The sequence below is a fragment of the Montipora foliosa genome, chromosome 3 (genome assembly GCF_036669935.1).
Source record: "Montipora foliosa isolate CH-2021 chromosome 3, ASM3666993v2, whole genome shotgun sequence".
In the NCBI taxonomy this organism is placed as follows: Eukaryota; Metazoa; Cnidaria; class Anthozoa; order Scleractinia; family Acroporidae; genus Montipora; species Montipora foliosa.
In genome coordinates this window covers 11,931,473-11,949,934 of record NC_090871.1, presented here as the reverse complement: position 1 = coordinate 11,949,934, position 18,462 = coordinate 11,931,473, and the positions used below count along the sequence as shown (strand labels likewise).

At 40.0% G+C, this 18,462-nt stretch overlaps 1 protein-coding gene across 1 annotated transcript in view; it reads left to right on the top strand.

The window, feature by feature from the left end:
* The window catches only part of LOC137995258 (uncharacterized), a 41,856-nt gene that overhangs the window by 8,816 nt on the left and 14,578 nt on the right, over positions 1 to 18,462 (top strand). Inside the window, exons 4-6 of the mRNA XM_068840833.1 lie at positions 3,003 to 3,626; positions 7,642 to 7,896; positions 18,366 to 18,462. The exon at positions 18,366 to 18,462 is cut by the window's right edge and continues 464 nt beyond it. Coding sequence (XP_068696934.1) covers positions 3,003 to 3,626; positions 7,642 to 7,896; positions 18,366 to 18,462 — 976 coding nt within the window. The remainder of the gene's footprint in view (positions 1 to 3,002; positions 3,627 to 7,641; positions 7,897 to 18,365) is intronic.

Sequence of the window (18,462 nt, the reverse complement as noted above, 5' to 3'; positions counted from 1 at the left end):
AGCAAAGACAGATATTCCAGTAGGAAGAAGTCACACAGCGCATAGATTGAGAGGAATCAAAGTAAAAGCACTGTAAAGAAAATTCGATTCCAAGGGAGGTGGGTTTCCTTAGACGCCTGTTTCTCTTTTTGCCTGGCGACGTAGGCCTAATAAAAGAACGCAGAAGCGTTTAGAACATAAACAGCATAAACGTTAACAACTTTTGTTAAAACCAGGACACAGTCTCTTATTAGCAACATGATAATTTTTGTAATGAGGCTTTCTTCCAAAATATCCACATTTAGAGCTGCTCATCATCTTAAAATCAAGAAACATGGCCTCGAAGCAAAAAGTGTGCCCTCAAAAGCAAAATTTTATAGATCCAGAGAACAACTATATAAGGAAGCTAGAAATGTCTAATTATTTTTTTCCTAAGGGCACACGCGGGAGGAATTTTTACCGGCATCTGCTATGATATCATTGATTCCGGGGACCATCGCGTTTTTAAAAGTGTTATTAATGCTGCTGCTTTAGCTGCTGCCTTAGCAGCCCTTTTAAGCTAATACATCCTGACAATGACAAGCAAAATCAAATTAAACAACCGAACTTTGTCTCTTCTTTATAAAACATACAAAGAAAAGACCTTCAGTAATTTTGGTGGAAAGTTAACGTTTACCCGCAGTATCTTTAAGGCATCCGGTGGTCTGAGGAACCAGATGAAACAGCCTATCCTCGTTTCCCTTGAGATATAAACCAGGAGATGCCAATAAAAATCCGTTTTGTGGAGGAGTTTGGAACACAGAACTAAAGATGAATCAGAAGCTCACAGCTTATACAAGAGCGAACTCAGTATTGTTATATGTTTTAGAAAAAAGGTCTAAGGCCCACTACACCAGTAAATCTTGTGTGATTTAGTCGTATTACAGGGGCGTAGCGTCCATATACGCACGTACGCCCGCGAGTACAGCTCAAATCTGGGAATACTCAGGGGCAACCAACGACCAATTTGTTGTAAAATGTATTATTATACACCAGTTAATGAAACTAAATGTTATTAAGGCATTTTCAGGTGTTTTTCAGTGTTGCTGAGAAAACATTATTTGTTCCTTTTTCCCAGCAAGACACACAAGAAATTTCCCAGCCAGCTAGATAAACTTGGCTGGTTTCCCAGCCAGCTGATCAAATTTATTTCCCAGCCAGGAATTCCGCGCGCTTTCAAATCCCTCGATCCGAAACGACCGAACAAAAGCGAAAAAACGGGACAAAACAGGTTTTTTCCGCAAGCGCAATCACTCTGACCAGCCATCGTATGTTTTTGATTACTCTCTGGGAGAGGGAAGGGGTTCTATTTTTTTTTTTTTTTTAAGTCGTCCTCAGTCTTCAGAGTTTCTACAGCCAGCTCGGGTTGAAATGCTAGAAAAAGTCAGTAATTCCCAGGCAAAACCTCTATCAATAACAAAATTTCCCAGCCAGCTCATCGAAACACCTGTATTTTTGCCAGCCAGCAAGATTCCTCTGGGGAACAGATAATGTTAGAAACAGATTCGTTGGTGCCCCTGAATACTTATCAGTTCCATGGAGGAATTATTTTTTTTTAGTCATCATAAAATCGGGCCAAGTGTTTTTTTAAATTTCGAATTAAACTGGTGTCTCTGTGTGTGAGTATTTCCAGTATCTTTTCATAAACCCACACAGGCCTGGCCAAACGGATCCAACATCATCCAACGTTGTTGGACGCTATTGAAAAGTGTCGAACGAGGTGGTCAAACGAATCCAACATGTTGGATCCAGAATTTTGGACTCAAGGGTCTGGACCCAAAATCTACCCAGAATTCTTTTAAAATTACCAATAGAGTCACTCACTCACTCTCTGTGATAGCAAGAGGACGGCTGATCCAGAATCTGGGAACTGCAACAGCAAATACCCGGTCTCCAAAGGTCTTGCACCATGCACATGTGAGGACACTTGAGAAGACCCAGGGCGTCACTGCGTAGGGAGTAGCGTCCCGGGGTCTTGACTTGGAAAAGATCCTGCAGATACATTGGCACCATGCCCCTGAGGGCTTTGAACACAAGTAGGGCTATCTATTCGAAGAGAGATTGCTTAAGCTTTCGTCGCTCAGACATTCAAGACTTTGCTCGTTCACATTCCGTAGCTTCAACTGACGTGCCAACGCGCGAAACAGATGCAACGAATTAATCACTACCGTGGATACCGATAGCCGCAGCGCACGCGCGCGTGCAACACTGTTGAATGTGATGGCCGAACGAATACAACAATGTTGTTCACACCTAATAGAACGAAAAAAAACGTTGGATGATGTTGAAGACGATGTTTGATGGAAATCAAACTTCGTTCAACAACTTCCAACATCATACAACATGGTGGCCAAACGAGTGCAACATGTTCGATTCAACAATGTTGGATGATGTTACACTAACATGTTCAGTGGACCCGTTTGGCCAGGCCTTAACGGCAAGAAACGTAAGAGTGGACGAAAGGAAAAAAAACTCTACCCTCCGAAGTCCCCACGCAGTGTCAGTCTTTAGTATCACCAGTCCCCCAGTTCCCGGTTATTTTTTAAGGATATGTTATGATGATGATGATGTTATAAAAGAGTTTGCGACGTCTTCCTTTGCCTGTACTGTAAACCCCCTGTTTGTGCATGTTGTGTCGGCAGATGTGTAAAATAAACAGCTAACTACTGCATTTTCCTTCGAATTTATTTATTGAAATGTCCTTCAAAAATAGTCGGAAATGGCATTTCCGAGACCCTAAATTTCAAACTTTTCTGGGGGAGCAGGCCCCAAGAACCCCCTACTTTGGAGCGCCTTCGGCGCTCGAAACATTCTTCGTGTGCGTACACCTTGAAAATCTCACGCTACGCCCCTGTATTACTATCACTGAACAGAAGCTTGATCTTTGCTAGTGAGTAGTTAATGAAGATAAAAAGGAATTTTACCTCATTCAATTCACTTGAGGCGCATGATTGCTTACTTTTTATGTGTGTCTTACGCTACAGATTGCACAGATCTGTTAAAATCAGGTCAAACTCACAGTGGAGTTTACTCTGTAGATCCTGATGGCAAAGGATCCTTCAATGTTTATTGTGACATGAGCACGGACAGCGGAGGGTGGACCGTGTTCCAAAGACGACGAGATGGTTCGGTTGACTTCTATCGTAGATGGAACGATTACAAATCAGGCTTTGGTCAGCTGACGGCTGAGTTCTGGTTAGGAAACGACAAGATCCACCGGCTGACGGCCTCTAGACCCAGCTCTCTGCGAGTGGAGTTGGAAGATTGGAACGGAGTCAAAGCGTATGCCAAATATGGTCGGTTTACTATTGGGGACGAGCAGGCACTGTATCGACTTAAAGTGAGTTCATATTCAGGGACAGCGGGAGATTCGTTGGCAGGTCATAATAACATGGCGTTTTCCACAAAAGATAGAGATAATGACAGTTGGGGTAGTAGTGGACACTGTGCTGTGAGTTACACTGGTGCCTGGTGGTACAACCTTTGCCATGACTCCAATCTAAACGGAAAATACCTGGGAGAAAAGATTGATAACCGAGGACTCCGATGGAAACAATTCAGAGGCGGCCTTTCTCTGAAATTCACTGAAATGAAACTGAGGCCATTATCTTAGAAGGAAGAGTAACAGAAAGTAAAAGTTATTTATAAGGAGAGTTTCTTTAAAATGCGTTACCAAAATCTATTCATAACTATACTAGCGAAAAAAAGAAAAATAGCTAGCATGATTATCAGATCAAGTACTGTAGAACTGAAATATTTTATTTTATCATATGGCCCGTACGGCCCCGCGCGCGGCTTTCACAATAAAACTCTTGGGAAAATCCCTGTATGAGTGCCCTACGCATTAGCACGAGGAGGGCTGGAAAAAGCCGTACGGCCTCGCTAGGAACACATACTGCTCCGTGCAAGTTATTTACAGCTAGAACAGCAAATGTAATCAACATATTAGATAAATTTTCTGCGTAAATGTTTGTTACTTACTTTGTCCAAACGTCATATTCTGAGTCCTCATGAATAGTGTAAAGAGCCCATATGATAAAATGCTTATTAACTTGATTTAGATCCGGCCGAACAGGAAAATATTTCGCCCTCGGTCTTGGCGCACGGACCTCGCTGCGCTCGGTCCGTACGCCATGACCTCGGGCCAAATATTTTTCCATCCGGCCCTCCCACTCAGTCAATGAGTACATGAGAATTTGATTCTCTGTTAAAGCGTCACATATTTTCGCCTGACTACATGAAAATCGAAGGAATAATGTCGTGGAGCAGCGAGGTCATTGTGGCAAAGCAGGAGTGAATTATCTAATTCACTCGTGGGCATAGTCAGTGAGCAGCGTTCACTTCATTGGTGTCGGAAATCTTCAACAAACATTTGATGTCATTGCATGGACTCACTGAAAATAGGACAAAAAATGTTTGTAAGCTCATAAGTAATACTTCTCGTCAGGGGTGTGATGTTGATTCACAGCTTTCTTTATCTATATAAGTGGGGCTCTATGTTAAGAAAGGGGTTAAGTTTTACGTACGGGGTGACCTGAGTGTATCAAATAACGACTTTGATTCATCGTGCTTCCCGGCGTGGACTGCAATGGCTTCACTTCACGGAATCCACCTTTCACTCAATTTTACTGAAATGAAACCAAGGCCATTGTCTTAAAAAAAAAAAGAACTACTGTAAACGAAATCTCTCATGGATAAAAATTTTTTCAGTCACTTATTGTGGCATGGCCATGCGCCACTAAATTATATCAGCGCAATCACGGGAATAACTTCACCCGTGGAGTTAAGATACCGACGATAAAGTTCACAGACTTTTTTTTCACCACTCTTTCAAAACATATGAGATGGTTCCAAGCAGTGACTGTTTAGTTTGCAAGGCATTACGGCACTTCTGTAATCGACTAAGTTCAATAAGCGAGGAGAAATGTTTATGAGGTAGCTATAGTTTTTATTGTGCTGAAGGAAAAGACGAATTTTTGTGCCATGTTTTCTTTTGTTTTTGCTATGTTTCCGGGCTTTATTTGCAAGACTCATTACTGCCGCTCCGTCGACTTGACGGGAAACGCAGTCCTGCAATTGGTTTTCTGGACCTCGTCGACCGATTCATCCACTTATATACGGGGTTTATGAGGCGTCAAAGCGAGTAAGACAAGTGAGTTCTAAAAGCCGTTTTCCGCAACCAAAGTTCACTCTGTCAGCTTCCATCCATTCGTGGTGGGTAAAATGAGTACCAGTATTACTGGGAACAAGTCGTGCATGCGACTGGATTGGTGTAGTGCCCACCCCTACCGTGAGTTACGATAAAAGCCGTAAGTTCCTTCAAAAGCTAAAGAAAAAGGAGCGTTCAAGTTGACTTTGATTTCGGGTCGGCCTCTTGTCTTGCCATGTCTTGTCGAGGTTACACCGGTGCTACCTACCTGGAAGCAATTTGTTAATAACTATTCCCAGAGTTGAATTCTAAGTTACCTGGCTACATTAAAAGAAACAAAAGAGAGAAATAATACTCGCATTTATCTGCACAATTTCAGTAGTTGTCTCTTATAGATACTTGGAAAATTCAGATGGCTCCAACGGGATTCGAACCCATGACCTCTTCGATGCTGGTGCCATACTCTACTAACTGAGATATGAAGCCACACATTTGAAACAAAATTGTCTTCAATAATTCTCTACACGCGAATCTTATTATCTACATGAGGACCGGTTAAAGGCGGCCAGCGCGTCTACTAAAACAATTCCTTTTAGTTGTGTAGCTTACTACTATGTAACCGCACTGAGCCCGGAGTGCAAACAGATACGTCCAGAAATTCAAGTAATTAGACGCACGCGGATTTCAATAAGCTTCACGAAGTGTCCCCACGCTTTTTTCCCCAACTTCAACATCACTCAAGTCTGGGAATCTTTGGCTCGCACCTAAAGTCATGTGGGCCATGTTGGTGAACTGAACATTACCGAATAGTCTTTTGACACCTCAAAAAATACTTTTTGTAAAGATTCCTAACCTGCTTGGATACAGAAAGTCGCTGAGCTCGTCAGGGGTGGAAAAAAAATGCTCGTTTCCACTTTCTGTAACACAGAGAAGTTTTCATGAATCATGAATGTACTATTATAATCAAGTAATATTAGCCCCTTTACCTTTAAAAGCAATAACCAATTAATGACCAAGTTCTCCGTTATCGGTTACAGGGTAACTTGAAATCAAAAGCAACCATAAAAATCTGGGTCATTAAACATTTAGGATAAAAGTTAACATTCTCTAGAACCACTTAGTTATTTGTCTAAAACGATGCCTTTTCTCCCCTCAAAAAATACTTTTCGTAAAGATTCCTAACCTGCTTGGATAAAGAAAGTCGCTGAGCTGGTCAGAATAGATTCGCAGGCTATCGCAATTTGATCACAAATGGGGTTTGATGATGTGAGGAAAAAGGTGTACAATGCAATTTCCTTCTTCTGCAGGGGATTGTGACTGTCGACCTCAGGTTTGTCAATTGAATTACTGATGCGAGTTATCGATATTAAATATGGTTGTTTTCTTTTACTTTAGTTTACCATATTTTGTTACCCATGGTGCTCTGCGAGCGCGCCTTCGGCGCGAGGAACTCCGCTATTAAGCACCATGCTATTCAGGAGAAGTTAGAGAACGCCGCCGATTGCTAACAAAGGGGACAGGATATTCAGCATTTACACCTGATCTTCAAAGAAGAAATGGCTAATTCTGGACCATTTTGTTGCCAACCACTGTCATTCGTAATGATTTGGAGATCATAAATGATAAAATCAAGTTGGAGGGAGATGAAGTGCTTTTTCCTGCGCGTTGATACCAAGAGTTTTGGACGTTGCTCAGAAACGCCTGACTGATCTATTTTTCGACACAGTCTGCCATTAGTCCTGCTTATCCCATACACCATCAGGTTAGAAAGAAAAAGAATATATAGGCTCTAAAAATAGTTCATTTTACGTGTTTTTTTTTCTCGGCTCGTGATTCAGAACGAAGAAATGCTTTTGAAATCGTTGGTTACAAAGACTTCTGCCGGACTTTCGAACCGTGCCTCATAGCCTTCGCCTCAAGTTCATCACGAGCGTGGTAATTCCGTTCTCGATACAGGAGTTGATAATAGCAGACGATCTTCCTGAATCTACAATAGTTTCAAATGACTTCGAAGTGAATGATGATTGGAAACCCAATCAGCTTTGGAATTGAGTAACGATAACAGAAACAGCAAGGCAAAAACGCCACAAAAATGCTCTAATTAGCAAAACATTTTGCGCACGTACATTGCATTCGTCAGTGCATTTACTTGCTCAGTTTCCCCTGCGACTGAAACGCAACATGAAAGTCCAAAGTAAATTAAGATTCAAGAACGTATTCACGAAAGGATATGTGTCCATTCTATTTGTTATCTTATTCTCTACTGCCAGCTTTCAAGAAAACTGTCAATTGCGTTGTGTTAGAATTGTCGCGAAAAGATGATACAAATCAATATTGATATTTTGATAAGACTTCCTTGTTGCCACATGAAGCCATCAGGAAAAGATCAAGTTGACATAATCGGATCACCCCTGGCCATTAATTTTGGCAATTTACCCACACTCGGGATCATAGTATCGCGTAACGAGCTGCAGTGCAAGGGATACCTATCCACCCTAAAGACGACGAATTGTTTAGCGTTCGCACAATGAATTCACAGAAGCAGAGTTTACCTTCTTTTGCTTCAATCGTTTCTGTTCTGTCGATTCTGTTTTACTGTGCTGGGTTTCTGAGGATTGAATTTGAGTTGAGCGACTACAAGAAGAGAATAAATGCAATTGAGAGCGTCGTAGAGGTTCAGCCACTGACAAGCAGATCAAACTTTATACAGACGACAAAGAATGTTCCCGGTAGGTCTCAACGTATAACATCTATTGATAAATCTTTTATTTACATTTTCGGTGGCATAGTATATATACTGCTAGCAGAGGTTTCTACATGGAAAGTCGTTTAGCTTGTACGAAGTCGTTGGCGTCTCTTGTATTTCGCTAAGTCAGCTACAAGAGAAGTCATAATTTGTCATAATTTTGCTCTTTCGGGTACAGATTTGAATGGACGCCTCTTTTAGGCGCTTCCAGTAACATTTTAGTTAACAATGGTTTTTGTTCTATGAGACTTTCGATTTGGTTCTTCATACTACTGTGTGACAAGACAATAGTTCGTCTTGATGATATATTTTTAGGGTCAATTTTCTCTGCAGCAGGTCAGGGTTGCGTCAATTTGAGGCCGGAGGCCGGACGTTAACGTTTCGTCTGGCGATTTCCCATTCCATGTCCGGTTCTTTGATTTGAGGGGTTTGTCTCATTTTTTTATTATTATATATATATTTTTACTTTCTTTTTAAAGAGAATTTGAGGGAACTCCAGCCTTGCCTGGGAAACTGATTCTTGGGTTTTCCCCCAGTCCCCCTTGGGTAGCTAACGCCCTCGGCGCTCGCAAGGCGCCTTGCGGCGCCAAATATGTCACTTCCCCTTCTTTGAGAAATATGTCCGCTACTTTACAAAGCTGTCGCGGAAAACCCTGTCTCTGCAGTAATGTAAATGTGACCCTTTGTCCTTACGCCTTTGCGTCCCAACCGATAGGCTTGTCAGTGGTAGAAGCGAGTAATTCTGCTTTTAAAGCTTTAACCCCGGCCCGAGATCTTTTTGTTCTTGAGCGCCTGTTAGATTGTGCCGTGTATCAGTGATATAGCTGGCTTTCTAAAGGCTTTGTTTGCCTTGCCTTTTTTTCTCCTTTTTCGGTAGCAGATCGTTATGCTCTTTGGAGGCGTTTTTCTGTTTTTGCCTTAATTTGTTTCGCTCGTTCTTCTGGCTTTGTTCCTCTGCATTGTTTGTGGCCATGAGGTAGGTTGGGGATGTTGTCTCAAATTTTAGGGATGCTAGAAGGGGGTCCCCGAAAATGCTTAATGCAGCAAGTAGGGGTCCTCCAAATTTTATATTTTTTTTAGAAAGTAGGTAATTTCTCATCGGTTTCCCCCCACTCCCCCCCTTCCCAACAAGTTAACAAGTTTTTGTGAACGTTCCCTAAATTCGCTTCGAATTTTGTTGTTTATAAGCTCGTAAAAGATCGAAGAGTTCAAGGTTTGAGGGGAAGTGAGTGATTTCATTTTATAACGCTTAAATATCTTGGATGCCTCTGCAAAAGACTAACACTATTCAAAAGGCATTTGGGATTTATTATGTCAAAAGAATGTGTGAAGTACCTAAAAAGTGTATCAGGATGCGGGCTGGATAAATGTTTTAACAGGGCCGTAGCAGGCCCAGAAAAACTGAGGTGGGACCAAAGATTTTTCAACGACAAATATTTTGAAAATTGGGGCTTTGGGGTTCGGAGGACGCATTGCAGGGGTGTAAGACCGTTCTTTGTCCATGGTATTCCCAATAAAAATCAAATGGGAGTTACAGAAAATCATCGACTGTCTTGGTCAATGGATGCATAACAGTCAGTCAGTCTGTACATAGTCAATTTATTAGTATTTTGGGTGGCGATCAAACCACCCCTACTGGAAGGACCTATTCCTGTTGCTGTAGGACTTAGAAGAAAGTGATTTCTTGGCTGATTTCGTCTCCAAGTAGAGGTAACTGGGAAGCAACTACTTCAATAGACTCACTAGCAGTATAATCCCGGCCGCTCTCACAACTCCTCTCTGGCATTTCTGCATCGCAAGACTTTTCTACATTCTCATCCTCGACGTTCGCCTTATTATCCAGGGGCCTTACCCAGGATAACAGCGACTTCTGCTTGGATTTTCGGGATTTTTTTAGGGGACATGGCTGACTTAAGATCATGTTCCAAAGACGAATCCAGTAATGAAGGCGGTGAGTCGCCTGGATGGCAAGACGATTTGACATATTTATAAATTTGTCACATTTCTCGTTTTTACCTGCAGTTTTGTATCACCAAATAAAAGAAGTAAAAATATGAACTGGGGAAATGGTACTGTAAATTAAGTTTATCAGTAACGATTCTATCCGGAATTATTTACATCTTGTTGTTTCAAACTTATGGAAGAACAATTTCTACTTCCAACAATTTAAAACTTGTGTGTTTTTGCTTTTGGAGAAAAAGTGTAGGGGCACGGGCCCCCCAGGCCCCTCCCCTTGCTACGGCCCTGTTTAATTAAAGGTAGTAAATTATTTTGACCGATAATGTTAGTTCGATAGGTCTCGGCCATCTTTTTTTTCTGAAATCCAATTAGACTATAAATAACACGCGCCTACATATTTCAAAATACTTACGATAAAGAGGATGCTAATTGTTTGTGGTTTGTAATTGTGTTTTGTGATTTCTTCTTATAGCAAGGCTGCTCTACAGAGCATGGTACTGGGCCCAATTTTTCAAAACCCAATTAAGCTAGTCCTGGATAACTGGAAACTTAATTTCCAGTTTATCTACAAATTAAGACGAGTTTCTTTTGAACTTCGAGCATTGCGCGGCCAAAAATACCATAATAATCTTTTACCGCCAGTCAATTTTAGTTGGAATCACGTGTGTTTCGCGCCAGGGAATATTTTGATGGCCGCAATAATCATTTCGACTCACAAAAAGTCCTGTTCCCTGGCTCATTTCTAACCTTTGTCGGAAGGATATGAAGCATTTTGTGGTAGAAAAACCCCTAGGATGTAAATGGGAGATTTGCTTCAGTAGACTTGCCATGAGATGCGGACAATGCCCGCCGTTTGTCACAGAAGTTATGGCTGATTCTGACGGTTTGAGACGGTTTACTGTCGATACTATCTTGCCAAATCAATTGATTAAAGGTATGTAATTGTTTTACTTCTATAACCTAAGTTATTTCAATAACAATTGATACTTTAAAACTCTGAAATCTCTTTGAAAGGCTGTGTTAAAGCACAATTAGCGTAAGGGTCGAGCTGGCCGTTGGCAAAACCAGGATCGGATCGGATCGGATCGGATCGGATCGACAGAACCCGGACTGGTTCAATATCAAAATTCCTGCCAATAGACACATGAAATCCCTGGGTCACATCCCACCTTCACGGGTGTCCTTCCGGAAAAAGTTCGTACTTGCGTTTCAATAAAATCATAGCAAACTATACATCAGAGGAAAGCTTAATAAATGTGGACAGTTTTTGTATGCAAGGGCCAGCTGAACAAAGTACAAGTGCCGGATCTTGGGAGATCTGACCAGCAAATAATATTTAGACTAAAAACAAAATAATTATGCAAGACTGATTGTGCGGCTGTGAGGATATATAGTTTTTGTTTGACCAATATTTCGTCGGGTACGGCCCGACTTCTTCAGGGAGTTATGTACGAGTTATGATTTAACTCCCTGAAGAAGTCAGGCCGTGCCTGACGAAAATTGGTCAAACAAACACTATATATCCTCACAGCCGTAAAACCAGCCTTGCATACTTATTTTGTTTTTAGTCTTAATAAACGTAGTTTACGCCAACAGATATAGTGTAACCGAGTTTTCCTTTTATTGTCAGGAGCCGGTAAGACGTGACACCACCGAGAATTCTTCTAATTAATTTATCGAGTATCGGATGCCGCTTCACGAGCAAAATGACTTCACAGTGTTGTTATTCACAAGCCATCAATCAACGAAATTGTCTCAGGCGTTTTCGATATTCTGATTGGTTGTTTAGATATCCGCATCTAAGGTTGGAGTAGCCAAAAATATGCGAGGTATGTTGTGTAAATGGACGCCATGAGAAATTATTCTAAATATCGGAATCTCCTGACAAGCTTTTGTTGATTGATGGCTTGTGAATAACAACACTGTGAAGTCATTTTGCTCGTGAAGCGGCATCCGATACCCGATAAATTTAACAGAAGAACCCTCGGCGGTTTCACGTCTTACCGGCGCCGATTCTAACACTTACCAAAAGAAAAACTCGCTAAAGCAGTACATTTATCGTAAACTGCATTTACTAAGCTATCTTCTGATGTATAGTTTGTTATGATTTTATTGAGACTAAGGCGAGTACGAACTTTTTTCCGGAAGGACACCCGTGAAGGTGGGTAGTAACCTTAACTGGTAACCTTAAACTGGTGACCCAGGGATTTCATGTGTCTATTGGCAGGAATTTTGATATTGAACCAGTCCGGGTTTTGTCGATCCGATCCGATCCGATCCGATCCGATCCGATCCGATCCGATCCGGGTTTTGCCAACGGCCGGTCGAGCTCAACTTGCGTTCTCCAATTCCTTGAGCGAGATTTTCCCTTGAGAAAAAAAAGCTCAAACGAGATTATTTGTGAACTTTATGAAACTGCCAACATTTCAAAATGAAGGTTTTGACTTCACCTGTTCTGTTGAAACCGTAATTTTGTTAGTTGTTTCAGCGTAAACGGAATACACATCATTGAGTTTTTATGCGTTTGGGAATTGAAAATAAGATACACCGTTGTGCGAAACCCATATTACTTACCTCGTTCTTGTCAGGCTACGCTGCAAAAATCTTGTTGTACCAAGGATTGCACGTCTCAATTGAAAGTTTCTAGATGTTCTACACTTGATTTGAGCATTATTTGCTTTAAATGTATTTGAACCGGTTGTCTGATCTCGCCTCAAACTTGCAGGGTAGTCCATTTCTCAACTTTAAACATCGCCCTTTCAGCAAGAGATCTGCTTCCATTTGGTAAGTACTGGATTACTGATCATACTGTTATTTTGAACATCACCTCTGGTGCTTTCACTTTGCATAGTAAAATGCTTTTGAAATCATGAACTTTTCCAATCATCCGCGATTCCTTTGTGGCAGATATAATTGGTTAACGAATTCTTTATGGCAGCACTGTTTATCCGCTTTGTTGTAAGTTCATTGTATAGTGTACCAGACATATGTCACTACAATACAGAACGTTAAAGTGCAAGCTTTTCAGTGCTACCAAAATAAATGTGGTTTTGTTTTGAACCAGTTGCGTAATTTTAGTTTGAAAATACAACACCTCAATTTGTTTACATAATTGACATTCGAAACCACTTGCGTTCGAGCTTCCTTCACGTGCGATCGTTCTTCAGCCTGACGGTTGTACGTTTCATATTTGGACAACAACATTCTTTGCCTTGTACATTATTTTTGGAAAGTTCACATCATTTCCAAGAATTTTTATTGCTCAAAAAAGTGAAGGTGATGCCAAAAAACTTAAGTTAGACTGCTGGCGTGTGGAAAGAGCAAAGCTGTTGAAATGTCCTGTTAGATGGTGTTGGAAGATGTACCACTGTAGCAAAAAAATTTGTTCGTTCTGAATTTTCTTGTACCGGAAACAGTCATATATTATTTGTTAACGTCTTTGCTTTGCTCATTAATCCTGGAGTTTAATGTCTGGTTTACATTGGCTCCTCAGCATTTCACCTAAACGAGTTAGCAGCTTATCTACCACGATGAAATACTCCGCGCCAAGTTTTGTGCAAATATTAGAGTCCTGCCTTCTCTGCCATTATTTTAAAATTTCCTGCAGACAAACCCTTAAAAATTGTACTAAAGCTTATAGGTCTAATCTCCAGTTGTTCACATTCCTGTTTACAATGTATTATCTGTCATAAAAGGCAGACTTGTTTTGCTTAATTGAACCACAAAACAGGTTGATTTCCTCCTCCTAATAATTCACTTATCCCTGATTTTTGTTTTCCATCACAGGGGCCACTTTTATAAGATGAATACTCTTCACTGTCTAGATGATGGATAAATTCTAAGACAAAAGCAATGGTTTCTGGTGAAAGTTTATGACTATATTGGCGTCTTATTTTCGGAAGTGCTGCTCCTGGACCATACATCTTACTATAAAGTCTAGCTTTTGTTAATTCGTAGTCTGTGCATGATACTTCTTCTCCTCGACTGTTAGTAAACCTGAACATTTGCTTAATTTCCTTATTTGTGTATTGCTGTGCCACACAGTTCAACAGTTCAACCCATTTGGGACTTCCAGGTCTCTCTCTGGAGTAGGTGAAAGCTAAGCCCTCCATGATGTTAGCATTTGCATTCACTTTTTCCTGAATGGAAGTTGAAAGCAGTGAAGACAATGGCTTGCCCCTTTTACTTTTTACTTCTAGTAAGAAACACCTCCTAGAGAGTGAGGTTCGCATGTTTACAATCATGTTTCCAAAACATTGCTAAAGCCAGTATTCGTGTAGAGATGAAAAATATTGTGATCTTATTTTTTTATTATCAAAGGTAAAGGAAAAATGTCCTGACGTTGAATTAGTCAGTAATAGTTACTGACTCTGATCTGATTATTAGAATGCAAAAAGAGTACTCTTTATAGCCTGGATTAGTTTTCTATTTTAGGGAATAATGAATACAGTACAAACTCACATATAAGAACCTAGTACAGGCTGAAATTTGGCATTTTAAAAATACCCAAAAATATAAGAACCTGCAGAGCCTGGCAAAGAAAAAGAGTACTTTTACAGAAAAATCACCCTCAAGAAAACTCCTGTTATAGACCTAATCGGCTAACTCAATGTTGTACCCAATTCAAACCCTTTGGGAAAAAAACGTTTTGTTTCAGGTATTTCCATATCATTTAAATATGAATGGTACATTATAATGCAAATACAATGCACAAAGAATCTTAATCTTGGGAGATTTGAATTGGGTACAACATTGAGTTAGCCGATTAGGTCTATTGTGTATATGTTTTCTTTGATTGGCATTTTATTGGATTTTCTCTAGAAATATGTTTTCCATAAAGCTACAGTGCAATACTGTCTACATATCTTATGAATAAAATATAGAAATTTATTGTTGTTCCTCTGAGAAATAAGAACCTATTAAGAAACTACATGTAATCAGCCTGAATTATGAAAAAATAGCCTAAAATATTAGAACCTGCTCAGCCTGACCTCGAAAATTCTAGGTTCTTATGTGTGGATCTTTACTGTATTTTGCAGGGTTACCAGTTGTAACTTTTACCCTGTTATACAAGCATGACAGTATGCCATGTTTTCAGTTTCGTGGGCTTGGGAGATCCTTGAATTGTGTTCATCTTTTCATTACCAATCCAAACTGAAAAACCAACTAGTAAGGTAGAATATGTATGGTAGAATTTTACCATGTGAGTTAAAAGAAGGAAAGTTTACCCCATCAAATTGGCCTTCAAGAATTTCCTGGCAGATCTGTTCATTTGAGGCACCCATGTTTTACACTGGGTGACAGCCTGTGCAACCTTACATAACATGCACCACAGCACCTTAAACTGCTTATGAGGGCCACACAGCCAAACTTTTTTTCCAAAAAAGTTTTCTTAGCTTCAGGGAACAAATCATCTACTGACTTTGGGAGATATGTCCAGGTTTGACCCTAATTAGATGCACGCAGATTTCAATAAGCGTCACAAAGTGTCCCCTTGCTCTTGTCGCCAACTTCAACATCACTTGTGTCTCAGAATACAGACAATTTATGTCACAAAGTGTCCCCCAAATGCTACTCTTTAAGTGAAGATTAGCTGCTGCATTTACCCAAAGCTAAAAATAATGCTGACCTTTACCCTTACCTGATTGTTGAAAATAGGTAGCAAATGCTTAGCCTTAAAGGGACAGTTTGTGTTGGATGTCAAAATTGGGCGTGTATCTAATTAGGGTCAAACCTGGACATAAGTGGACTTTGGTAGTGACTTTAAATGTTTTAGCTTGTGCAGGGGAGTTGTGCATTTGGACGCTGAACACCAGAGGCGGATAGTGGCATTCCTACAGGCTTGACATTTTTCCTTTAACATCATTTATGGGACGAGATTCTTCCTTGTAGGTTTTTTACATATACTATAAGTAAGTACTGATGAAGACATTGTTTACAATCTCTGAGGCTCAGCTGGGAATAGTTTCTTTCTTTTTTTTTTTTTTTTTCAATTCTTCGCAAAGATCAAACCTTCAATACCTCTTTTTTTTAAACTTTGATATAAGCTAGACTTAACTCTAGTGAATTGGAAAATGAAGCATTTGTGGCAAATTTTATGATAAATTCAACTCAACAATCGAAATTGAAAGTTGACAATTTAAGCTAAGCTGAACACAATCTTAATGTGTAATTTTAAAGGGGGAACTGAAAAGGAAACACTTAAACACTGGGGGTCTCACGAATCTTTTTACGGAAGAAGAGTGCGGGAGATAAGCTGAAAATCAACTCTAAAGGAACCTATCCACGAATACTCAATACCTTTCAAAAAAAGATATAAGCTAGACTTAACTCTAGTGAATTGGAAAGTGAAGCATTTGTGGCAAATTTTATGATAAATTCAACTCAACAATCGAAATTGAAAGTTGACAATTGAAGCTAAGCTGAACACAATCTTAATGTGTAATTTTAAAGGGGGAACTGAAAAGGAAACACTTAAACACTGGGGGTCTCACGAATCTTTTTACGGAAGAAGTGTGCGGGAGATAAGCTGAAAATCAACTCTAAAGGAACCTATCCACGAAAACTCAATTCCTTTCAAAAAAAAAAAAAAGGACAAAATTACCTTTTGCAAGGTCTAGCGGTAGAGTACACCGAGCTGTAACGACAACAGCAGTCCGAAAACGATCTGTAGGAAACCTCACTGAACCGTAACGCAAGTGACAGAAGCTGCTTCCACATCAACTTGACTACCTCTAACTCGAATATCTGATCACCGGTCACAGACAAGGCAATGACAAAAGAACTGTTCACACTATTTTAATAGAAATATAATAAGAATTCATCCTAGGTTTGCAGTCTCAAGATAGTCCAAAAGCAAGTCTTGACACACTAATTCTAGACGGGATCTCTTATTAGCAGAGTCGATCGGAGAACTCGAAATCTTACGGCAGAAAGATCTTTTCGAACAACTTGCGCACTGGTTATAACCTTGCAAGAAGGTTAAACTAAATACGATAAATTCACCGCTTCAAAACGTTGTTCAAAGCTTTACAGATCTTTCCGAAGTGACTGAATGAAATACATGTGTAAAATGGTTGGCTAATCGCTTGCACTCAACACAACTTCTATGTGCTCTTCCACCGCGACACAATATGGCCGACGGTACAAGTCCTGATCTGTAAGTAAGATGCGCGCAAGCTCTTATGGGATTTTTGGCCGCTGACGCGCTTTATTGCTCGATGTTCATCTTAAACCAAGTTCTCACGGGATTTTTAGCATTCAATTTTGACTTGAACATTTGTTTTCATTAAAATTACACTGCTAAGGCTATTCACATTTAGATTTCTGTTACCCGTCACAGGAAAAATATCACTCGTAACCGTGCAAAATCCAGAATATTAACCATTCAAGACTGCGTTCAAGGCCTAATTGAGACGCTTTTCCACTTACGAACTCTTGGTATAAAAAAGGGTTTCGGGCCTACTTGGATACAAACACAGAAACACGCTAGCCTCGTGAGAATTGGTTTATGCAAAAATGTGGGAGTCTAATACACAGTACAATTTCCCCCTTATAGAGAGCCAGGTGCGTAGAAAGAAGCAAGACGCTCAACCCCGATAATGGGATTATATCAGTGCTTAAAACAAAGTAATCCTTGTCGAAATAGAGTTTATTTTACGGCCTTTAGGAGTGAGTGCGAGTGTGTCTCTGTGTGAATGCCTCACAAGGGATACATTTTCAACTTTTTGTACTCGCGTAACTTATTTTATTGCTCTCTCTTTGCCTATATTATTGTAATTCATTAATAGTTGAATGAATAATGTATTTCGGAAAAAAAACTTAACCTGAAGTCTTAATTAAAGGGGCACTTTCATGCTAGATTTACTGTTTTTAGGTCAAAACTTGATAAAAATCTAAATTAGTACTTTAGCTCACACGTATAACATCCTGACAACTCACTGATGCGAACCTGAATATAATATATTAACTGACACAAAGAGCTATTCGTACTTAACTTTTGGCGACTTTCAGAGGACAACTTCTCCAAACTTGAAAAAATTGGCCAATTTTTTCAAGTTTCAGTCCACTTCCATCCTCTCCATCCTTGGCTGCAAACAAAAAAGAATAGCTTCAGAGCACTTCAATAGCCATTGGAAACAAAACTACAGTTTTGAATTTTGACTAAAACAGCGTGACGATGCCCCTTTAAGACACGAGATTTATTGTTGCTGATCAACAAAGACGCCCTCGTGAAAAAAAAAATCATCCACTATTTAAGCTTCAAATAACAATATATTAAAAATTAATAAAGCCGTTGAATAAAGGCAGCTTTGTTTGGTTTCAATTCTTGACTCTATCGAGACGGCTACTAAACAAAGAGTAAACAAAGCAATCGTGGGATAATTCAGTTGCAGATTTTACATTTTTTCCTCCTTTTTTATCTGGTCTAGAAGATATTGTTAAATGTCTCAAATTTCGATTTACTGCTTTCATTGATTTCTCATCCTTTAGAACCTGAGCTTGTAAGACAAAGAAGACGCCGAGCGGACTCACCTCAGTCCTGCCTATCGTGTCCCCCAGGACCTCCCGGTCCACCTGGATCGAAAGG